This window comes from Indicator indicator, chromosome 1, assembly GCF_027791375.1.
Source record: "Indicator indicator isolate 239-I01 chromosome 1, UM_Iind_1.1, whole genome shotgun sequence".
Lineage (NCBI taxonomy): Eukaryota > Metazoa > Chordata > Aves > Piciformes > Indicatoridae > Indicator > Indicator indicator.
The window spans coordinates 29,454,052-29,479,456 of NC_072010.1; the positions used below are offsets into that span (position 1 = coordinate 29,454,052).

General features: G+C 42.5%; 1 protein-coding gene across 1 annotated transcript in view; it reads right to left on the reverse strand.

The window, feature by feature from the left end:
* FAM124A (family with sequence similarity 124 member A) overlaps positions 1–25,405 on the reverse strand; it is a 47,783-nt gene that overhangs the window by 18,336 nt on the left and 4,042 nt on the right. The window contains exon 2 of the mRNA XM_054389502.1: positions 18,527–18,558. Within this exon, the coding sequence (XP_054245477.1) occupies positions 18,527–18,558 (32 nt within the window). The remainder of the gene's footprint in view (positions 1–18,526; positions 18,559–25,405) is intronic.

Consider the following 25,405-nt stretch of genomic DNA (forward strand, 5'->3'; position numbering starts at 1 on the left):
GAAAAATATCCTTTAAGGTTTGTAACCAAGTTGTCAACATTTAGGTAATCCTTAGAGGAGAAACAGTCTACTGGGCTTTTGTTTCATCTCTTTCAAGTTCACTTGTAAGTAAACTAAAAACAATGTACAGAGTTATAGCAGCCAAGAAAAAAAATCAGAAGACAGAGAAGTTTCATCAAGCATACCATAAGAATTGATGTTTCTACTGAGTCAGCATCCAAATGATCTTACTCAGTGTGTGTGTTTCTGTGACACAAAAGAGCTGCCTCATACAGCTGAGAAGCAGAAAACACAAAAACACAGAAGTGGAGTGGGAGTGAAAAGGACACTAATAATGTGCAGAATGACCAGGATGAACAGTGTTCATCCCACCTTGTTTTAATTTGTGCCAATTGGCTCAGGGCATGGAAATCACACAATTGAGCTCCACTCTTATCACCTTGATGGTGGAGTTTTCTGCCCATTTAAGAATGTTCTGTGTCCTGGAGGCAACTGCTTTAATAAGTAAGGCAAAGTTTGTAGGGAGATGTAATATCTTTTATTAAACCAACTGATGCAGTTGAGAAAAAAAACAGACAAGCCTGCAGGCAAACAGATCCTTCTTCAAGAAAAGATATTACTTGTCCCAACAAATCCTGCACTGTTTATACCTTCAGACCATCAAGACTGTAATACTAGTGCTTGAAGGTTTCTGTAAGATTACAGAAGATTGGTAAAAGCAGGAAATAAAAAAAAAATTACACTTACACAGAGAAAAAAAGAAACCTTTAGTTAGCCTTGAGAATGTTCACAGGGGCTTTAACTCTTGTCCCCTAAACCTCTTCGATAGCTCAAAAGCAGAGCAGTGGCTGGTTGGAGGGCAGCAGAGAAACTGTGATTTCTGTTTTGCTGGAGATGCATGTGAATGGAGATCCAGGACAGTTAGATAAACTATCTAGGTAATCTGGGTATTTTTCCTGAAATGGTTCCCACTGTGTGGTGTTCTGAAAGCATCTCCGTGTCCGAGACCCCAAGCCTGGGCATGAAGCCTAAATGAATGAAGCCTTAGAAAAGCTTCCCAAGCTTTTTATTCTGCAGACCACATTTAATAGAGGGATTGTTTCACAGGCTGTTTCTCCTCCTATTGGCAATCAGCACAAACCTCTTCCTCCTCCTTGCTGGCATCAAAATAACATTCCTGTGATAGTTCAGGAATTGCTTTAATGGAAAAGCAGTATTCTACAAGTAGTGCATTTTAGTTGTCTTTCAATATTGAATAGCTGCAAGACCCAGAGAAAAGCTAGATGCAACTGCATAGCTTTCCAGAGGTGACCAGTACACATACCAGCAGCCTCCTTTTAGAAGCTGCAGAAAGATATGGTACACAGAGCAAATAGCAAGTGTGCATTTTGCCTAGGGGAGATACAGAAAAATCAAGTAAATAATAAAACCCCACAATTACAGCAGAGTTATTGTATGAAATGGGTGATGAGTAGTGACTTTGTCAGTTGCTTCATGGAAGAAAAACATGGAAGAAAGCCCAAAAAAATCTGTGTCAGTATATGGCAAGAGGCTTTGCTGTGGCAATCATTGCTGATAGGTAAATCTTTGAGAAATTGCCTATGAACAGTTACAGTGTGGGAGAAAGACAGAGGTGGAGGGGGTGGAAAGTCCTCTCATGGGCTTTTACATGGGACAGTTGAACAGGAAGGAAACAAATTGCAGAGGACAGTGATCTGATAAAGCCAGAAATAAAATAATCACCATAGCTACACAGTCATTTGTTTTCTAAGACTGGACTAGAAGGTTTTCTCCCTTTGCTTCCTTTGTTACGCAAATGCTATCAAAGCCTGCAACAAGTGACAGGCTTGATATTTATGCATACAAATGACTGCAGCTCTGAAAGAAGCCTGGGAACAACAATGTGAAGCAAAGAGCCATCCTTCCTGCTGGCTTCTTGCTCTGCACTGAAAAAAAAAAAAAAATCCCTGAGCATGGCTTTCCTGCCCTCCTGTTGCTCAGCATGGTGCATAGACACTGAATGGCTAAAGCACTTTTCAAAAGTGGAGCCTTTTGGGAGCCTGCCCCAGCATTAGTATTCTGCAGCCATCGCTGCCTGTGCCCACCAGCACCAGATGCTTGCAGAGCCAGCCTCAGAAGACCACCAAAGCACAGCACAAAACCATCATTAGAAACTAGGGTTATACATATAGCAGAGCAAATAATCTTTTTTGAGCTTCAGCACCAATTGTGCTTTTGCTGCCATGCTTTTACACCTTTCATTATGCGGCTTCTATACTTACAAAAAGGCAACACGTTTTGTTGTGGTAAGAAGAAGCAGAAATATGAGGCAAGGAGCTAAGAGAAACATCCCTGAACCCATGATAAGTTGCAAATTGTCTCTCTGTTACTAACAAGCCCTTTTGCTTCAACTGACAAGGGAAAGGGGGAAATGACACCATTTCTCATGACACAGTTGAATTTGCCCCTGGCAAATTGTCACAGAAGCAAATGAAAGCTCTGCATATGTATTAGCCTTCCTGTGTCACTAGTTAATCCCACAGAAAATATCAAAATGCTGAGGCATCTATTTGAAAATAAGCTCCACAGTTCTCATAGCTATTACATTTTTTTCCATCCTATGACAGACTGGGAGTAGTTGTCTCTGAGTTAGCAAAGCACTAACATTGCTAAGAGGTTAATTACTACCAGGATTAAGTTTATTTTATAATTCTAAACTTTTTACTCCTCTGTTGGGTTGTATTAGCCACCAATGAGAGGTTAAAGTAAGCAACAGTCAGCCCTAACACTGCAGGGCTGTCACACTTGATGTCCTAAAGCTAGGAGCTGAAAGTGGCCTGATTTTTTATGATTGAGCTTTGGATGAATCTTTCTCTACCTATTATTTCTATTTTGCTGCTGATGCAATATTGCTGAGTGGAGAAAAAAAAGGAAAGTCCTGCAAAGTAGAATGGCAGTCTTGTCATACAATCATAGAATGGTTTGGATTGGAAGAGACCTCTGAAGGTCACCTAGGTCCACCCCCTCTGCAGCAAGGAGGGACGTCCTCAACCAGATCACGTTTCCTAGAGCCCTGTCAAGACTCACCTTGAATATCTCGAATATCTCCAGGGATGAGGCCTCAACCACCTCCCTGGGCCACCTGTTCCAGTGTTCCACCACTCTCAAGGAAAAGAACCTGTTCCTAACATCCAATCTAAATCTGCTCTTTTCTAGTTTGAAGCCATTGCCCCTTGTCCTGTAACTGCAGGTCTTTGTAAACAGTCTCTCTACATCCTTCCTGTAGGCCCCCTTCAGGTACTGGAAGGCTGTTATTAGGTCTCCCCAGAGCCTCCTCTTCTCCGTGGTGAACAACCCTCAGCCTGTCTTCACAGCAGAGGTGCTCCCACCCCCTGATCATTTTCACGGCCCTCCTCTGGACCCACTCCATCAGGTCCATGTCCTTCCTATATTGAGGGCTCCAGACTTGAACATAGTACTCCGGGTGAGGGCTCACCAGAGCCAAATAAAGTGTCAGAATCACCTCTCTGGATCTGCTGGCTGCACATCTCTTGATGCAGCCCAGGATGCAATTGGTCTTCTGGGCTGCAAGCACACACTGCCTGCTCATGTCCAGCTTCTTATTCATCAGCACCCCCAAGACCTTTTCTGCAGGGCTGCTTTCTACTCCTCAGCCTGTACTGATAGTGAGGATTGTTCCCACCCAGGTGCAGGACCCTGCACTTGTTCAGGGACTTGCTCACTGGACTTGCACTTGTCCAGTGGTTCTTCCTCTCCCTACCCAGAAACCAGGAAATTTTAGTTAGAAAGACAACCTGACAGAAAGCAGTGGGTGCTGTCAAGTCTGTCTGTACCAGCTGCCTCATTTCAGTACAACTTAACTGAATTTAAGCTGCCTTGACCTGGGGAAAGACAAGACTGGTACCTGTCTGTCTAGCTCAGCTGCCTCCATCCACTGCATGGAGAGAACAGCAGTCCACCACCTGTGGAGGATGATCTTGCCTTCCTCATTCCTGGAATCAGACAATATCTGATTTTCCAGGCTTCTTCAGCAGACCCAGCTGGAAATCCACTGACTTCCTAAAACCAGCCAATACATTGCGTAGGAATAAGGTAAGTACCTACTTTCCTGAAATGTCTCTCTTAATCCTGCATTGGTCAATCTAGATCTCTCAGGCTCACCATGAAGTATTTAATGAAGAGTTACTTACTGGGTTAGGCAAACCTGGTAAGCATGTGAGCTAGCATGGAGTCTATGGCAATGAGAGATTTTAGGCAGACTTGGATCTTGGCCTTAGTTTGTGCATGGGAAAGCGGACTTCCAAACTGAGGCAGGTATTTTCAATTTTTCTTGCCATCTACACTTTCAATCTTCTATCCAGGAAACTCAGGAGAAATATTCAACCTGTAAATACTTGACATACTTTTTTTTCTGCTGACCCACAATATTGCATTAAGATCCTGAACACTGGAGCATGAATTTCCATTTTCCCAGTGCTGTGTGCTGCTTCATGGGAACCAATGTTGCCCAAATACCTCTCACACCATACAGACTAGGTTCCTTCATTGCTACATCAAGCAGTAAGATTTCACAGGATTACAGGATGTTAGGGGTTAGAATGGACCTCCAAAGATCATTGAGTCCAACACCCCTGCAAGAGCAGGACCACAGAATCTATCGCAGGTCACGCAGAAACACATCCAGATGGGTCTTGAAAGTCTCCAGAGAAGGAGACTCCACAACCACCCTGGGCAGCCTCACAGTGAAGAAGTTCCTCCTCTTGTTGAGGTGGAACCTCCTGTGCTGCAGTTTATATCCATTGCCCCTTGCCCTATCACAGGGTGCCAACGGAGAAGAGCCTGTCCCCTCCATCTTGACACTCAGCCGTGAGATATTTATAAACATTTATCAAATTCCCTCTCAGTCTTCTCCAGACATTTAGAGGAGATGTAAATTAGGCAATGGGAGAGGGTCAGAGTGAATGTGCCAAGCTTCTGAACTGCAACTCCTGTCAAGCAGTACTTAATATTATCAGGAAATAATTTCTACCAGGAAGCAATGAAATAATTCAAAACTGAACATTACAGTTCAACATATTTTGTTCATTATTAATAAACCAAAATATCGAAACTGTAGGAATGTTTTTTAAAAAAAGCACTATATATTTCCTAATTGATACCTCCCATGATTTCTGTTGCACAGAAATTGCCAGTATTTCCCTATTTCAATCCCATTTGAAAACACAAGGAAATGTCAAACCGGTAGCATTTTTCATGAAGCAGGACTTCACATTTTATCTGAGCCCATGGCAAGACTGACCATTTTATGAAGGTTTGCAGGCAGGGACAAAGACAGAGGTTATTGTCATAAGCAAGGAGCACCACTATGGACAGCTGCAACAGATGCAGCTACTGGATACCTCTGGCAGCAGAACCCACCACCAGCTCATGCTTTGATGAATTATGCAGCATCGATAATCTTTTGAACAAGCAGGCTATGACAGATTCACCAGCTTCTCCATTCTCTTTCCACGCTGTTTAATAGCATTTGACAAATGCAGGGCTGCAGGATAATGTGCTTCTCACCATGTCCTGCTCTGCAAACCACCTGAAACTCATGATGTTCAGAAGCCATAAGGGGCTATTCTGCACAGCACAGCGACAAGCAATCTCCTTCACACTCCCATCAGAGCAGCATTTTCCTGCAGAGCTACAGCTGAATGTTCTCTGATGGAGATAACGGTGCCAGGATGCTCACTCCTCTATCCATACTGAGGATGCACAGCAGACCACTACACTGACAAGGATGGCAAAATGGTCAGTCTGCTCCTCCCGACAGCCATGTGCTATAGGCTCTTGATGCTGTTATCCAATTCCTGAAGAACCAAAAAAACATTGAAAAATGAAGCCCATTACCTGCCTGATGGAGAGAAAAAGGCTTCTCTGGTGCATTAATATGAACAGTCTTAAAGGTCTCATTGCCCTTAGTGTGCAGCATGCATCTAACCCTGCAGGGATGAATGTTATAGAAAATTGATACTTACTGCACACATTGGCCCACAAAGCCAATAGCAGATCGTATCATGTGGTGCCTTCACTGGCAGATGGTGCAGCAATGGCTGAAACAATGCTACACTGGTCTCCAAGTGAATTCTACCTTCCTACCAGCCACTCCTCCCTGACCTGCCTAAGGGTGACTTTTCATGATCAATTTAAACTGCTGTTGAAAGTGGCCATCTCACTCCATCTCACATACTTCCTCTCCCCTTGCATTCCTGCCCACTCCCTTATGTTGTCCTGGTTACTTGTCCAGCTACACATCTCAAGCTGAACACGCAATTGCACCATGGCACACCTCCTGTTTGCAGTCTATGGTGCCAAGATAATCATCTTCACTTGCATTTGGAACCATATGGCTCTCATCTTCACAGGAAACACAACCATTGTGGCCCAGAGTCATCCCATGAAAGGTTAGGTACCTGACAGATGTCCCAGATGTCTCTCAAATTCAAGAGAGACAGTGACCTGTTGGATAGAGTCCAATGGAGAGCTATGAGGATGACTATAGTTTTTTAACGTCTCTCTTATAAAGAAAGACTGAGAGAACTGGGGCTATTTAGTTTCGAGAGGAGAAGGCTGAGAGGGGATCTTATCAGTGTCTATAAACATCTGAGGGGTGGGTGTCAAGGTGGAGGTGCCAGTCTTTTTTTGGTGGTACCAGCCCAGTGATAGGACAGGAACAATGGGTACAAACCAGAACACAGGAGGTTCCACCACAACGTGAGGGACATGTCTTTATTGTGAGGGTGACGGAGCACTGGAACAGGCTGACCAGAGAGGTTGTGGTCTCCTTCTCTGGAGACTTTGAAAACCTGCCTGGATGCGTTCCTGTGAGGCCTGCCCTAGGTGATCCTTCTTTGGCAGAGGGGTTGGACTCGATAATCTCTGGAGGTCCCTTCCAATTCCTGACATTCTGTGATTTATTTTCCCATCTAGTGGCACAAATGGCTTAATCTCAAAGAGATTAATCCTCGCAGGAGACCAAATACTCTTAAGAGAAATTTATACCCTGAATTTATACCTGAGCTGTGGAAAACAGCTGACAACTGTCATGCTCATGCCTTTCAGAAACACACAAGAAGAAAAAGTAATCAGAAACCCCTTCATGCAGAACTGAAAAGCAGTGGGGAGCTGCTGCTCACAGGATCTGCCCTGGAGAGTTTGGTGATGCTCCTGGCTTGAATGAGCCTGGGTCATCAGGGTAACAGACGAGACTTTACTTAGCAGCCTACACTGATGCTAAATTCATCCCAGAGGAGAAATATAGGGAAAGTGCATTAATTATTAATGCTCAACTATTACATTAATTTGTTTTATTGTTAATTTATATTGTGTATAAAATAATTTAAAAAAAGTAACTTCACCTTTTAGGCAGGGTAGGGAAGGTAAGAGGGCCTAAAACTGAAACATGGAAAGAGCAATATTCCAAATAGCTGCAGGTTTCCTCTTCAGAAGAGTTAAACTTTGCAAAAATGCACATCCTTCCCATTTATAACATTTTCCTAAAGAAATATATAGATCATTGTACTTTGCAAGAATCCAGACACAGACCTTTGGTATTAGTATCAGATTCCATACAGAATTGCAGTCTAAAACTCTCATCAGCACTCACCAGAAAATCAAAAGCTGTATGACAAATGTCAGCATTCAAACTGCCTTCAACACCACACTGTTCAAAGTACTTCAATAGTAAGCATTCCATTTTCACAGAATCACAGAATTGTTAGGGTTGGAAGGGACCCCGAGGATCATCTAGTTCCAAGCCCCCTGCCATGGGCAGGGACACCCTCCACTAGATCAAGTTGTTCAGAGCCACATTCTGTCTGGCCTTAAAAACATCCAGGGATGGGGCTTCTACCATCCCCCTGAGCAGCCTGTTCCAGTGTCTCACCACCCTTACGGTGATGAACTTCTTCCTAATGTCTAATCTAAATCTACCCTCCTCTAGCTTGGATCCATTCCCCTTAGTCGTATCACTACCTGACATCCTAAAAAGTCTGAACAAATCCAACTCCTACGTAAAGCTGAGGTTCTTGAAAATACATTTTTTATAAAACAGTAGAAAGAACACTGCTTTAAAAGAACCCCATGAAATCCTTGCACATTTGGCCAGCTGACAACTTTGGTCCAACAATGAGATCCATACCTCACAGTAGGCACTCTAGTTAACTGAGAGTGTGATTTTATGATGGGCTTAAGACAATTTAAGACTTCACTGCTGGCACTCTTCCTCCTACTATTCCTAGATGTGTTTCCAGTGCTTCTCATGTGTCAGGTCCAGATACAAGTTGAAACAGCTTGCTGAACAGACTGAAAAGAAGCCCTCAGAAAAGGAGTAATCAGAACTGTGTCTTCTGGTGGCAGCCAGAGAACTGAGGGCTAAAAATGTTAATTTTCAGGCAGATCTCTTCTTTTAATTAGTTTGCACTTTTGCACAAACCTTCCTGGTACCACAAAGAGGTGGTAGGTAAACCCAGCCAGAGAGAAGGCAGCAGCCACACTGAAGCATCTACACTCAAGACACATCTGATAAAAGGTGTCTTTCTATCTGAGGTACGGTTGAGCATTGCTGTCTTTGTGCCTCTGTAGACAATCAACAGTATTAGCATCACAGCAAAAGAGCCATTTGGACTTGACAGTAATGGAAAACCTCGTAATTCTTTCAGCTGACAGCAGCATTTAGTTCAAAAGACACACCCCACACGAGCTTATGGAAAAGGGAAGCAGTAATAGAAAGCATGCTTAGTCATCAGTGCTTCTTCCTGATCCTGCATGGTAGCAGCCAGGTAAGCATTTCATGAACCTTTTAGAAATTGCAGATAGAAGGTTTTTTTATTCCTAAACTACTAATCAACAAATACATGTTACCAATAAAAATGATGCAGACAGTGTGTCCTAGTTTTGAGCCAGGAGCTGCCCAGGGCAAAAGGACAAAAAGAGGTATTTCACCCCTTCCCAAGGAGTAAAATAAAAATGCTCCACACTGGATTGGAAGTTTGAGTGGAAATTCTATATATACAAAAAGTACTCAGGTAAAAGGAATACAAATTAGGCTCAGTTCTTCACCTGGGCTTATCAGCCCAAAACCTTAGAATCATAGAATCAGTCAGGGTTAGAAGGGACCACAAGATCCAGTTCCAACACCCCTGCCATGGGCAGGGATACCTCACACTAGATCGGGCTGGCCAGAGCCTCATCCAGCCTGGCCTTAAACACCTCCAGGGATGGGGCCTCAACCATCTCCCTGGACAACCCATTCTAGGCTCTCATGGTGAAGAACTTCTTCCACACAGATCCAGTCTGAATCTCCCCACTTCCAGGTTTATTCCATTCCCCCTAGTCCTGTCACTACCCAATATCCTAAAAAGTCCCTCCCCAGCTTTCTTGCAGGCCCCCTTCTACCACCCCCCTGAGCAACCTGTTCCAGTGTCTCACCACCCTTACAGTGAAGAACTTCTTCCTAATGTCTAATCTAAATTTACCCTCCTCTAGCTTGGATCCATTCCCCCTAGTCCTATCACTACCTGATAGCCTAAAAAGTCCTTCCCCAGCTTTCTTGTAGGCCCCCTTCAGATACTGGAAGGCCACAAGAAGGTCACCTCAGAGCCTTCTTTTCTCCAGACTGAACAGCCCCAACTCTTTCAGTCTGTCCTCATAGGAGAGGTGCTCCAGCCCTCTGATCATCCTGGTGGTCCTTCTCTGGACACGTTCCAGCATGTCCATATCCCTCTTGTAATAGGGGCTCCAGAACTGGACGCAGTACTCCAGGTAGGGTCTCACCAGAGCAGAGGAGAGGGGGAGAATCACCTCCCTTGACCTGCTGGACACTCTTCTCTTGATGCAGCCTTCCAGAGCCTTCCAAAAACCTACCCCACTCAGCCTGAGCAGACCACAGACCAGGCCAAACTGCCTCCCCCTCAACTGGACCCAGGCCTGCTGCAGGCTTTGACAGGCCCAGTGGCGTAGCTGGAAATTCACTGCCAGCCTCTCCTCCACAAACCATAAGGTAACAGCATGAGCATCCCGACTGGAGAGAATAGAGGAGAAAACTGGCTGTACACTCCCTTAAATAAAAAAATACAGGAAAACTGAATAGAATAACAGATTTCAATATCCTGGGATAAGCTGCCTGTCTCCCTGGGACTCTCTAGCCTCTGGAGGACTATATGGCTATACCAATTAACTCTAAATTTCCTTTAACCTGTAACTCAGTGGACATCTACTGCTCTAAAATGTGGTATGCAGCAATTACCAAATGTCCCCATTCCCCACTAAGCTTGCATAATTAAAGTTCATTTATTTATTTTTAAAAGCTCAAGTTAAAGACAGAATGACAGAATCACAGAATTAACCAGGTTGGAAAAGACCTTTGAGATCATCAAGTCCAACCTATCACCCAACACCATCTAATCAACTAGACCATGGCACTAAGTGCCTCATCAAGGCTTATTTTAAACACCTCCAGAAATGGTGACTCCATCACCTCCCTGAGCAGCCCATTCCAATGGGCAATCACTCTTTCTGTGAAGAACTTCTTCCTAACATCCAGTCTAAACCTCCCCTGGCACAGTTTGAGACTCTGTCCTCTCCTTCTCTCACTGGTTGCCTGGGAGAAGAGACCAACCCCCACCTGGCTACAACCTACCTTCAGGCAGTTGTAGACGGCAACAACATCTCCCCTGAGCCTCCTCTTCTCCAGGCTAAACAACCCCAGCTCCCTCAGCCACTCCTCACAGGGCTTGTGCTCCAGACCCCTCACCAGCTTTGTTGCCCTTCTCTGGACACGTTCAAGCAGCTCAACATCTTTCTTGAACTGAGGGGCCCAGAACTGGACACAGTACTCAAGGTGTGGTCTAACCAGTGCTGAGTACAGGGGCAGAATGACTTCCCTGCTCCTGCTGGCCACACTAGTCCTGATACAGGCCAGGATGCCACTGGCCTTCTTGGCCACCTGGGCACATTGCTGGCTCATGTTCAGCCTACTGTCAACCAGTACCCCCAGGTCCCTTTCTGCCTGGCTGCTCTCCAGCCACTCTGTCCCCAGCCTGTAGTGCTGCATGGGGTTGTTGTGGCCAGTGTGTAGAACCCTGCACTTGGACATGTTGAATCTCATGTCCTTGGACTCTGCCCATCTGACCAGCCTGTCAAGGTCCCTCTGCAGAGCTCTCCTACCCTCTAACAGATCAACACCTGCCCCCAGCTTGGTGTCATCTGCAAACTTGCTGATGATGGACTCAATCCCCTTGTCCAGATTATCAATAAAGATATTGAACAGGATAGGGCCCAATGTTGATCCCTGGCGGACACCCTGGGGGACAATACACTATGATAATGCACTGTGGCCACAAAATGGGGAAACTAACTCTTGTCATTGTCAAAACAACCCACATTTAGGAGAAACCACCTTAGCAGCCTCAGCCATCATTAATGTTTTGTCATTTGACTCAGTGAGCCAGAGGTTTTCCCTGTTCTACCACCACAAGCAGAGCCCCTCCATCAGGAGTTGCCACAAGTCAGATTTTTTTTTTCTTAGCTTCCCTCTTTGGGCATAAACAATTCAGACAGACAACTCAACAATTTCCAGATCATTCTCATTACTGTACCAGTTGAACTGGGAATGCAAAGATCTTCTCTTCAACCCACTGCTCAGGGTAAAAGACCCACTAAATGGCTGCCTAGTTCCTCCAGGTTTATCCAGCAGCTACACTTCCGCAGGGGGAAATTCAACCCACATCACCTAATAATCCAATTTAACCTTCTCTGAAATCTTTCCTGTAAATATCTTCTAGAATTGTATGGCACTTGATAGCTCTGTGTCTATCAAAGACTTCCTAAGCTTCTGAATCATGCTTGGTAATGAGAAAGAGGAAATATTTGCTTATGTGGTTTTAATTATGACTATGTGTGCTTAAAAAAAGAACTCGAAAAACATTCAGATTGCCATCCATACAGATTTTTTTTTAAAATTTATTTATTTTTAAAGAACTAGTCCATTTTCTTTTCCTGCTGTATCTGTATGACAGGAAAAAAAACCCCACCTGACTGGAAACAAAACCCAATACACAAAATAACAAACCCAGAGTTTTGATAGCTCTGGTGCAGTAACTTTTTAGGGTACACTTATGCCCCATTGACACAGAAATCCCAAGCTAGCACTAAGCTAGCAGGAAGTAATTTAACCATGGGACACAGTCTGGTGTGTGGCAAATGATCCCAAAGAGTGAAACAAAGAACAGAGAGATGTGGGTTATTCCAAGTTAAATATATTTAAACAGAAACTTTAGTCTTTATGAGGGGAAGGGGATTCTGGTGGTTAATGCCACACATTTGACATGCAAAAATCAAATCTAGATTTGATTTCAAGCACAGTTACCATTTCCTTGTGCATGTTGTTACACAAGACTGCCTCATTTATTTTTTATCTTCTCTTTCTGGTCTCTGGCCGTCTTTAGTCATGTCTTTAAGGGCATGTTTCTTCTCTACTCCTTACATTCTAAATAACCAATTGCAGTTAAGACCAACCTCAACACACTCTCTCCCTACTATCATCCTAATCTCAACTCCTCTAAAGGTAAAAGTGCAAATAAAAATTGTAATCAATATCAACGTCTCCAGCATGGTTTTCAGGCAATGATGCTTGGCAGCAGTGATAACACTCTACCATTCCTGACATAGACAAGGGTCCACTTGCTGTTCCAGGGGGTTTGTAGATGAGACTAGGATGCTGGTAGGGGTGGGAGAGTGGGGGGTTGTGTAGCAAAACAGGAAGATGTTGATTTAAAATTTGCAACTGTGAGGGAAAATAAGGGACTGGAGAGCAACAGGGTCTGGTGATGTTGCTCTGGGTTCATAATTCAAACTGAAATACAGGGAATTCTGTTTAAACATAAGAAAAAATGTTTTTACTATGTGAGTGGTCACTCACTAGAAGAGGATGTCCAGAGACACTGGGGGGATATTCCAAACAAGACGCAATATTGGCCTGAGCAACCTCTCACTGTCCCTGCTTTCAGCAAAGGGTTTTGACTAGACAATCTCCAAAGGTGCCTTCCAACCTCAACTTTCTGTAGTCCAGTGCTATGCTATTCTATCCTGTACACAAGCATTTGCCCCTTCATTGCAGTGAAATTTGATGACAAAAAGCTACACATATTTTGCACAGCCAAAGGCGTGGCATGCAGCAAGAACATTTCCTCCTTCACACAGTGGGAAACAACATTGCTCTCTACCTCTAGCAGCATAATACAACCCAAGCAAGATGTGTAGCAGATGACATTTCAGATTTCACTGATGTATGAAACACCTGAATTTGCAACATTGACAAATGCTGCAGGCTTAGAGCTCTACATAATTTGGGTCTGATTTCCTTTGACTAGTCTTGTTTTTATAATAACACCTTCTGGAAATGCAGCATGATGCTGGCAAGCCCACGGTAAATTGTTTTTATGATTGTATTTAATACAGTTTGTTGCTAGCCATTGTAAAGGCATCCAAGTTCTCCATGGAAATAAGAAACAATATACTACAGTGTATCTTCATATTGTGGTAAAAGAATATAGTTATATCCTTACACTTATTAAATTACATTGTTTGGAGAAATATACTTAGAAGATACTCAGTCCATCAATGCCTGGGTCAGAACCAGTTTGAACCAACCTAATTTAAAGTAGGCAAAAATACATAATGAAACTCTAGCTTTGTGACAGATTTTTAAAAGTGTAAAGCAAAACCAGCACTCTTCCTGGTCCTGGTTAGTTTTTACCACCTGTTAAGTGAAGGCAGACAGATTTTGAAATGATACACAGAATCACAGAATGTTAATGGTTGGAAGGGACCTCAAAAGATCATCTAGTCCAACCCCCCTGCCAGAGCAGGATCACCTATACCAGATCACACAGGAATTCATCCAGGCAGGTTTTGAATATGTCCAGAGAGGGAGACTACACAACACCCCTGGGAAGCCTGTTCCAGTGTTCTGTCACCCTCACAGTGAAAAAAATTTTCTTCATGTTTCCACAGAACTTCCTTTCCCTCAACTTCCACCCATTGCCCCTTGTCCTGTCACTGGACATCACTGAGAAGAGTCATTAAGGATATGTTGTCTTGGATTAGTTCAGGGTGCATACACAAACACAAGGCTTCAAGGGGCTTCTCGTAAACAGAAAGCATTGTAGTGCTGGTGATTTCCCATTCCCCATGGCCAGATTCAGCAGCAAGAGCAAATACCACTTGCAAAATAAGATCCACCATCCCAAGCAGTGTTAGGGTAGCCCCTATTTCAATACACAGCTGATGCATGGAGGTAAGATATAGCCTTAGCACCTCACCCTGCCTCTGGCATTAAGAGGAAGAGAAACTTTGCCCTTACTAGTCCTCCACTGGGTTTTGCATGTGAGGACTCTCATGACTTGTAGTAAAACCAGTACAAAACTAGCTTGGGGAGTTTATGCAGATGACACTGACAAAATATTGACCAAATCCCAAAACAAAGATCTGAATTTATACTAGCATAGGAACAGGATACCAAAACAAACCCCCAAAACAGACAAACACCGCCCCCTCCCCCCAAACAAAACAAACAAAAAACCAACCAACCCAAACCAAACCCAATAAACAAACAAACAACAACAAAGAAAAAAAAAAAAGAAACATATCCCACATATTTGCAAATCTGTCAAAAGGAACTGCCTCATGCTTAATCTTTATAACTAGAAAGTGGGTGAAATCCCTTGAGTTAGGAAACATGCACAACACAAAACACTAGTTCTTAGGTTTACCATGGAAGGACACAAACAATCAAAAAATGACCCCAGAAGGACTCAGTCATTTCCCAGATGCTAAATGAAAGTCAGGGGAGCAGGAGAAGGTGAATTACCAGTTTTCCAATTGCAAAGCAGGTGACTGACAAACCCTTTACCTCATTGAGAAGCACAGCATGAATCACTGCATGCTACAGGGTTTTACAATTTTAAATGCTCTAAAATCTGCCACAAACCTGCATCTTATCCCATAGGGCCAGATTCATGTTTCATTTACCAACTTAGCTGGAACAGGACAAATGTGTATCCAGGCAGCTCCCTCCTGACTGCCTAGCTGAAAAAGGTCAGAGGGGAAAACCACCACCCACTCACTTCTACAATTATTTCTAAGACATCCTGGTTATATTAGCTCCAGAGCTGACTACGAATGGAGTATTTCAAATGTTACAAATCACAAAAGTCCTGCTTCAAAATGCCCACTTCTGTTTTGAGTCTTTCTGAAGGGCCATTATCATAAACGCAAAGATTATACAGAGGAGGAAATAAGCAGCTCCTATTAAAACTCTTCCTCCTCCCTGGTTGAAAATCATCCCTGAAACACATAGCTCAAAGCAATCTGAAGGTAATGAAAATGTTTATGTGCAGGGACTGTTGCTCACTGTGATGACCAACACTAATTAATTATTTCTTTGTCATTCCAACTGACTGCATCCATATGCCACCTATGGGCTTTGTATTTTGGTATTACATACTTTGGGTGAATGTCTCTTCTGCGTGTGTAAAGTGCCTAGCACTATTCCCTCTCACATATGATTAGGGATCCTTAATGGTAATTGAAAACTGTAACTGAAAAGGTAATTGAAAATATGGGCAAAAAGAAGCTTAATACATTTTCTAGATGAATGAAGAGCACATGAACGGGCAAAACATTCTAATAAGACAAAGCATATCACCAGTTAAAGAACAAAGAGAAAAGTGGCTATACACAGCAGAATCTGGGGGGATTATTAAAAAAAAAAAAAGTCAACATTAATTTAGCACTTCTCTTCCTTGAAATCACACTGCTGAACTTTTTAAAGCTATAATACCTCAAAATCCAGCATCAAGCAGGGAGGCTTGCATGGCTCTGCTCAGTAAGAAAAGGCAAAGTAGCAGACAGTCACCCTGACAACAGCTAGAGCCCACACAGCAGATAACTGCTGCATTTTCTTGAAAAAATAATTGCAAACTTTGGCATTCTTTCTGAAAGTACTTGCTGTACCAAACCACAAATGTTAGATGAATGTTCCCAGTAAAAAGCATTTTTTCGATTACCCAATGCTGGAACACAAAGGCAAAGAAGAAGAGAACTGAGATGCTGCCTAAGACTCAAGGTACAACCAACCCACCAGGCAGAGCTTTAATTGCTGAAGTAGTATGTTGCCCACAATAAATGTTACCATATGCTTAGAGAAAAAAGTACTAAAAATAATGCATGTATGGAATGATCCTTCCACTGCCATATAGTAACTGATGAGATTTGACTTCTGACTTGGGGTCTAGGGCTCCTGTTTACTTTTGCACTGGTGCAAAGTTCTGCAGTTTGTTCTGCTACTGTCATCACAGCAAGTGACATAGGCAGTTGTAGTTAACTCACCTGCTAAATCTTTCTTATCCTTTTCTTGGCAAGTTTATGGAAAACCGGTGTCCGCTGGAGCTCATCCAGAAATTCAGAAGATTAATCATTTGTTAAACACTGAAATCAGAGCCTCAGTGTGGTCACCTTGTAAGACCCCTGTAAAACCAAATTAGCTCGTAATCCCTCTGGTTTAGATAAACTCCACTTCATCAGAACAGGAGCTTCAGATGAAGCAGCTGTAGGTAATGGAGAGTTTTTGCCTTCTAATTTACAAGAGCTTACTTTGTATTAAGTGAGGGCCTAACAGAATCATTGATTAGACTGCTTTTTAATACCACTTGCTGAAGATTTTACCCAAGTATCTCTTCCTTAATAATCTTTTCTTCAAATGCATTATACACTCACAACTGCCAGCCTCCCACACGAAATCATTTCTACTTTACTGAAATTCTTTGACATAAACTGTTTCTGTTACTCTCACATTGTCCGACCAAACAGACCACATGAATCCCACAAAACGCAAAGTTAAATACTGCTTCTTGTGAAGCTGTATCAATATCATTTGCCTTGGAAGCAGAAAAGAGAAAGAAAACAGATTGTTCTGTCTTCTGAACTTTTGTGTCTGTGCTGGAATTGATAATACCACCTTGTCCTGACAAATTGCTGGGGTTGAAATACAACTGTAATTCCCACATATTCTGGTCAGCTGAGGCCACCTAGACACTAAGGTGACCACAGTTAGCACACGGTAGCTGCCACACAACTGAAAATTACCCTTGCAAACAGCTAATTTAACAAAAATGAAGACTTACAAATGTTATTTGCTACCTTTATTTGTAAAACATGCAGCATGTAAAACTGGTAAGGGATCAAACCCAAACATTTATATCATAAATGCTTTACTTACGCCTTGTCTTCTGAACTTAACTGCCAAATAAGCACTTCTACTAGGCAAAGAACTGAGTCATAAGTCAAACAGTGGAGGAAGCTGGCAGCATACTACCCAGGACATGACCCAAAATTGTGAGCTGAGGGGTTGGTAGGGCACACATCTGGTGTAAACAATCAAATCCAATATGCTTTTACTATCGCAGAAAAGCTGATTGCCTGGACTTTGTCTCCTGATCATTAAAAAAGTTATATCTGATAGTGGGAATCCAGAAATTTATTTAAGCAACAGAATTTAGGAAAAAGTTGCAGTAAATTTTCTCTTTCCCAGACACACATACACACACTGAGCAGATGGAACTGAAGGACAGTGAGCTCCCTGCTAGTCGCATCAGCTCAGGAGACAAACATTATGAATACCATTTGATCTAGCTCTCATTGAAATCAATAAAAGCCCTCTGCTCAAGACCAGAAGAGATGGAAAATAACCCCTGCCACACTTCAGCTGGAGTATGTAAATCTGAAAAGAACTGACAGCCTTCCTCACCCCTAATTTTCATGGCACTTAAATATCCAAATTATAAATCACAGTTTTTCATCTGTGAATTTTTGATCTGCTTTCTTGGCATAGGGATCATGTCTATGTGTGAATTGTGGAGACAGGCATCACCTTGCACTTTGACAAGAGATACTAGTAGCTATGCACAAGTGTTGCAATTCAAAGTGCTATGCATACAGTATGTCTTACAACTAAGAAACTGTCTGGAGTGGGAAGATAGAGGACTGAAAATGCTCTCCTTAAAAAAACGCCATTCTGCATTGGTGAAAAAGAAAGAATAATCCAGACACCAGGATTCATCTTTTATCAGTTGGATAACCTGAAATTCAGCTGGCTATTGTAACTATCTAGAATGACTTAGAAAGACACCAACTAGTGCAGGTTTTGTTCTCATTTTGCCTGGCATTCATGTGAGCTCCAATATTTATGACTTTACACATAGCTTGTAATTTGGTCATAGACATCCAATCAGTTTACTTTTCTATACTGTTGCTAGACATAGACCCAACAAGTGAAGGAAATGAAGCTTTACTGTGTCAAAGTGAACATCATAGCACTAGTTTGATGTTAATAAGTATCAGCAACCATAAAAAGGAAAATATGTGAATCCATTTCAAGAATATTTTACAAAGTTATACTCACTGCTGGTAGAGGACATACGGCTGTATTCAGACCTGCAAGACAAAGATTTTAGTTAGATCATATTAAATTCAAAAGAGGTAATTAAAAATATATCAGCTTGAACTCCCATTTTACATTAAAATAGTTCAACACTCATTCAACATTATTTTTGTGCTAAGATAATAATCAGAACAGGTTTTGAACACGGCCTCAGAAAAACTGGCATCTCACATAAATTCTGAAAACACCTACATACAGTGAGTAAAGCAACTAGGGTTTTACCTAGGGGCTATTCATGCTACCTAACTTCAGGCATAAAAATTAAAGCTTAAAAGGCTCTCAAAAAGGAAAAAAATATTTGCTTCAGACCTGCAGGTGTAGAAGTCGACTGTATTTTAACTCTGATCCTCATATTTCCTAAACACTGCTTTGCAGATTTTTTTTTTTGTTTTGTTTTTGTTTTGTTTGGGTTTGGTTTGGTTTGTTAAAGAACTCTATTCAAAGAGCAGAATTTTTATTGTACTTCAGCAACAATTGTCAGGAAAGACACTAAGTACCAAAATATATAAATTTGGATGGCAAAGCTTTTCCCTTTAGGTAATCCTTTTCCTCTTCAAGACATCTCTCAGTAAAACCACCCACCCACTGGCTCTACTTTACTGCATACTTGGATTACCAGTGAGAAAGTCAGAGCTATTAAGTATTTTGAGCAACAGTGCCATTAATTTTGCAGCTGCATATAACCCCAAACTCCTGAAAACCCCATTCTAGGCTGATTATAATTCAACAGATTCTGAAATACTAATTTAAAACAAGTATGCCATCACTGAATATTTTAAAAAAAGAAAAAAAAAGATGATTCCTACTTCTGAGGTCCTACCTATGACTTCTGAGTGTGTGGAGCTCACAGTCACACAGTCTCCATTCTCAGAGAGTCCCCAGAACAGACCTCACTCACCACAGCTCTCTGCCACGATTAGTATCTTTCATGTATGGCCTGCAGGGCCCTGAACATAAGAGGAAAATTGTTCAGGGAGCTCTAACACAGTTCTTGAATCCAAACCGAAATGCTTGTTCTATACAAACAATTGCAACAAGTTTGCAATGTTGCTTTAAATTCAAAACCAAAAAAACCCAACCAAACAAACATTTAAGCCTTGCCTTCTAAGATATTTGCTTGGAAAAAGATACCATCTAAGCATGTTCTCAGAATACCTTCATACTCTAGGCTCACAGGCATCCAAAGCAATAAATGGCATCAACTCCACATAAGTATAGTGGCTGCTTATGATTTTAATGCGGACTTATCTCTGCAAAAGAAATTATTACAGTCATCCTCATATTTCATAGACTGTGTTTAGCACTCAGGATTCTGCAGATCAGATGCTAAGATTTCTAGTTTAGGTGAGAAAGGCCATGAGGAACTACCTCCAACTCTTCCTCCCAATCCTGCTGGATCAGTGAAAAATGACACAATATGACTTTTTCACAATACTAAAAAAAAAAAAAAATCCACTGATACCATCAAATACCACAAGGCTATTGCAGATTTTGAAAAATGTCTCTGCAATCCTGGGGAAAGATTTGCTGTCAAGGGCTCGCAGCTCTCTCTTGCTCTCTCTCCTTTACAAAATCCTGCACTCCCAGCTGACAGTACTAGGCTGCAAGGAAACATGAGGAGAAACTTCTTTACAGTGAGGGTGACAGAATACTGGAACAGGCTGCCCAGGGGGGTTGTGGAGTCTCCTTCTCTGGAGACTTTCAAAACCCTCCTGGATGCGTTCCTGTATGGACTACCCTAAGTGATCCTGCTCTGGCAGAGGGTTTGGACCCAGTGATCTCTTGAGGTCCCTTCCAACCTCTAATATACTGTGATACTGCGATCTCCTCCCTTAACCAACCTCCCCAGGACTCTTGTGTCGCTGGGAAAGGCAGAGGCAGTAACGACATGAGCAGCGAAACAGACATCTTACTGTGGGTCCATGTAAACACCACTAGTGCAGCTCTGAGCAGAGACCAAGGGGAAGAGACCCAGGGGTTGGCTCAGTAGTGCTACGCAGGCCATAAAGCTGCATGGTAATTTCAGCAGCAAGTCACATCCATATCATCTGGCACCACGTATATTTAGAAGGGTGTGAAAACTGTGTTACATGCCACTTTTCACAAGCCCACAGGCAAGCAATATACATCCAGCTGCCTCCAAGCATCCTGGGCAAGGATTCATTTAGTTTGCACTTCTGTTTGAAAACAGCCTGGGGCTGTCCTTCAGTCTATCTGTGTTCAGCAGTTGGTGGCCAATTCAATATGGATCTGCACTGTTTGTATTTCAGATCGAAGCCAGACAATGTTTTGCCTTTTGCTTACTGCAAGTCGAAGCAGCTTTCTATTACTTCACACTGTTATTTTATTATTCCAAAGCGCTGCAGGCATACTACAGGACATGGAGAATGAATGAGTCTCCTCAGCTGAGGAAGTGGCAGTCTATGTACAGGCAGGACATGAAAAATGAGACAAGAGGAAAAATAAAAAGATGAAGAGTGAGAAAGGAGGAGACAACAGTGTTCTTGGAGACTAATTGCACAGAAAAGTTTTAATAGGCTTTAGAATTGTACTGAGGTTTTTTGTAATTTTAACATTGTTCAAGATAATATTTAATTCATGTTTGTTGCATAACTGACAAACACAGAATTTAAAAAAAAAAAAAGGATAATTAAGCTCAAAAGCTTATGTCAAATTCAGATGTCAAAATGATGACTGTACCCTCCCTAAGCTCTCTCTATAGTCAATAAAAAGAAGGGTCTGGTGTTTCTCTCTTTTTTTAATCTCTCTCCTTTCTGACCTAGAGATGAAACCTACAGAAACCCTCAGCTACATGTCTAAAAGCAAATGGGATGAATATGAGCTTCTCTGTGTTCTCAGGGTCAATCTGAAACACCTTTTGTCTTCCCTCTGACTCCTTTCTTAGAACTAGTCTTGAATCTAGCCCTTAAGAACAATCCATAATATTTTCAAATCATTAGCACAAATCATTCAGAATAACGACATGCACTTGGAAGTGGCTTGCAAAATATAAGTTTTTTCCTTATAGTCAGCTATGTAGAATATTAAATTCTGACGTTTCTATACATTTTTAAAGCTTTTTAGACCAGTATATACAATGAACATTTTCTTTGACAAGATCATGCATTAGAAAAATGAAAGGCACATCTCCTGGGTCATGTAGACTTTCTGGATATGAGGCAGCTCTTGTTGCTTCCCATTCTTTCCACCCCCATTTTAAACACCTCAAATACTGGCTTCTAGCAGTTCCTTTGGAAGGGGATTTTTCCATTAGGACAACTCAAGGGTAAAGCATTCAAGGGCTTTAATGGTGATAGACTGGGGCCATACTGGGGCTCAGAGATTCCTGGCCAATTACATGGTCTTGCAACAAGCTGTTTCCTCTGATAGATACTATAGTAGAGATAAAAGGAAAGAGACATTCAGGACAGAAACAGAACAAATGGAGGACTGTTCCTTTTATAGACACATAATGAGGACAAAAATGATCAAAAAGGGTATTGAAGCAGTAGGAGGTACCAAAAAGGAGGGCTCATCACTCAGTCAAAAGATACATCAGTCTGCAAAGAATTTGTGTTCAACTGTCAGCCTACCAGCAAAGAAGAGCTATGAAGTTGTCAATCAACATTAAAATAGGAATGTAGAAGCTTGAGACAAATGTGGGTCCTCAATTCCCATTCATGCTGTTGAAGGATCAGGATTGTGTGTTACCACAGAGCGTAAGACCATCAGGAGAACAAAAGCTCTTGAACAATCCTCTGAGATTACTCATTGCTGGTCAGTAACACAGAGCCTCAAAATAACCAAGAAAGGGGAAACAGTTCACTGAATTTTAGTAAGTGCAACTTACAGTTACTGAGTCCAGTTTATAAAAACACTCTAAACCTGTTAGTTTGGGTAAGAAGCATAGCTACGTTTCATCTCCAAACATATTCAAGCAATGTAGTTACACCAGCATCACACTCTGCTTGATAGCTTTGGCATGCTGATCAGCCATGGCACAATATCATGGTAATACATCACCAGCAATAAACAGATACACTCAAGAGAACTGTCTGGGACTATGACCATGAAGCAGTCTGCACCTGTACCATTAAAGCTTCTTGCCTTCCAAAACAGACTGGCAAGTAGTCTGCTGGGAATGGTCACTAGGCCACGGTAACATGGTAAAACAAGTCACCAGCCCATGGTAAAACACAGCCCAGAATCATATGGGAAGGAGCTAGACAGTCTCATACAAAATAATGCCATCAACCATATTAAGTACTCAACAACATGGACAACTCTGTCCCAGTGCTCACGGACATCTCTGTCTTTTTAATGCACTGGAAAGGCTACAACTAAGTTTTCTGAGCCAGGCAGCATGGCCAGCATGGCCACAAGGCAGCTTACTCTAAAATGAACACACCTCCCTCAGGTTATTCTAACACAATGCTACTCCATGATATCCTCAAGGTCTCCATTGCCAGGACTCCTTATTCCCCCCAAAAAAGGAAATTGTGGAAAATTTACTAGCTCTTCTGCTGTCTGCATCCTTTGCTTGCCTAGGATTGATGGAATGGCACCTGCTGGATCCACGTTTCCTTCTCTTGAGTTGTTTCAGATTTCACTGTTTCATATTAAGAGCCATATTTAACAGCTTCTCTGCCTTGCCTCCCTTGGAGCACAGGGGGGGATTTCATTTTATAGCAGTTAACGCACACTGTGTGAGTCAGAAGATTTAGCTGTCTCTTGGGTCTCTCAATAAATTCCTGTGGGTCAGATTACAATCTGCTTAACCAATATCATCAGTCCAACACAAATCCATTGCCTTCATCATACTTCTACTCGTGTAATCAAGATGACTGTCATGGAGTAACTCTGAGCCACTTATCTCAAAATGCCTTGCTTTGGATTTCTAGTAGAGTGATGAAGACAGCTGATGGATTCCTATCACTCAGCTCTAACTCACTGAGGAGCCACACCCAGGAGCTCATTACCAGCAACATTCCTTGAGGCCCCACATGAGAAACTACAGTATAAGGATGAAAGGTTGTTTGTAATCTTCCAAAAAGTATTCACTGAGGCAGGGCCACAGTGTGCTTTAGTAAGCACACCTGCCTGCGTACACCACTCACCACTCCTCAGAGGGAATGGGGTGTCCCTCCAGGGGTGTCCACCATCAGAACTCAGGTGGCACCCAGTCAAAGCCAGGGAGTGAGTCTGTTTCAACCTCACTTTCAGAGCCTAGCCCCAGTGCCATGCACTAGCAGGTCTGACTGCTTGGATGTTCAACCAAATAGCTTCACTACATGCAGTAAATCTGAGTAGAAATGGTGCCTCGACCCCAGTTTGTGACAGATAGTTAACCGTTATTTTATTTGAATGTCAAATCAGAGACAAGATGTCTATCTTGACACATATGGAATGATAGATATATAGAAAACAAAAGTCTCAGCAGCACTGACTTATATTCCTGCGAGTTTCTCATAGATGGACGAAATCTTTGACAAGAGATGGACATGTCGTAGTGAAGGCCCATCATACAGAAGACAAAGTCATTAATCACAGAATCAATAAGGTTGGAAAAGACCTCAAGGATCATCAAGTTCAACCTGTCACCCAGGAACTCATGACTACTAAACCATGGCTTCAAGTGCCACGTCCAATCCTTTTTTTTGAACGCTTCCAGGGACAGTGACTCCACCACCTCCCTCGGCAGCACATTCCAATAGCAAATCACTCTTTCTGTGAAGAACTTTCTCCTCACCTCAAGCCTAAACCTCCCCTGGCGCAGCTTGAGACTGTGTCCTCTTGTTCTGGTGCTGATTGCCTGGGAGAAGAGACCAAACCCCTCCTGGCTACAACCTCCCTTCAGGTAGTTGCAGACAGTAATGAGGTCTCCCCTGAGCCTCCTCTTCTCCAGGCTAAATAACCCCAGCTCCCTCAGCCTCTCCTTGTAGGGCTTGTGTTCGAGGCCTCTCCCCAGCCTCGTTGCCCTTCTCTGGACACATTCAAGTATCTCAATATCCTTCTTAAATTGAGGGGCCCAGAACTGGACACAGTACTTGAGGTGCAGCCTAACCAGTGCTGAGTACAGGGGCACAATGACTTCCCTGTTCCTGCTGGCCACACTATTCTTGATGCAGGCCAGGATGCCATTGGCCTTCTTGGCCACCTGGGCACACTGCTGGCGCATGTTCAGCTGTCAGTACCCTCAGGTCTCTTTCTGCCTGGCTGCTCTCCAGCCACTCCGACCCCAGCCTGTAGCTCTGCATGGGGTTGTTGTGGCCAAAGTGCAGCACCCGGCATTTGGACTTGTCAAATGCCATTGTGTTGGACTCTGCCCATCTGTCCAGCCAGTCAAGAATTAAGTGTTGAAGTCCTTTAAGTTAGAAACGTGTGACATGAAAGCAACCTCTCACCCTAATAAACCATTCAATTATTCATTCAATAATTTAAGCAACCCATTCTGACTGAGGACACACACAAATCACAATATTCCTAATACATTTACCTTTAATTGGGGTACACTTTCTTTTTTATAGGCTGCCTTTTCTCCTATTAACAATGGAATATTCTGCTTTAGAATCTCACACATTTTACAGAACTGCAACAAACAAAGGATTTTTAAATCTGCTTAACAGATACGTTAGCAGAGGCTCAAATAATTTGTGATTTGGCCAGGACCACACAAGTAGCTAGTGACAGCCACAAGGGAAACCAACAAACAAAGATAGCACTGTAAAAAAATAAACATAATCTTTGCAAAATTAATTTGAGAGATAGAACCACAGGAGAAAATGAAAAGAAGGGAACAACTCCCCTGAATAATAACTGTAACCAAACAATAATGGATTT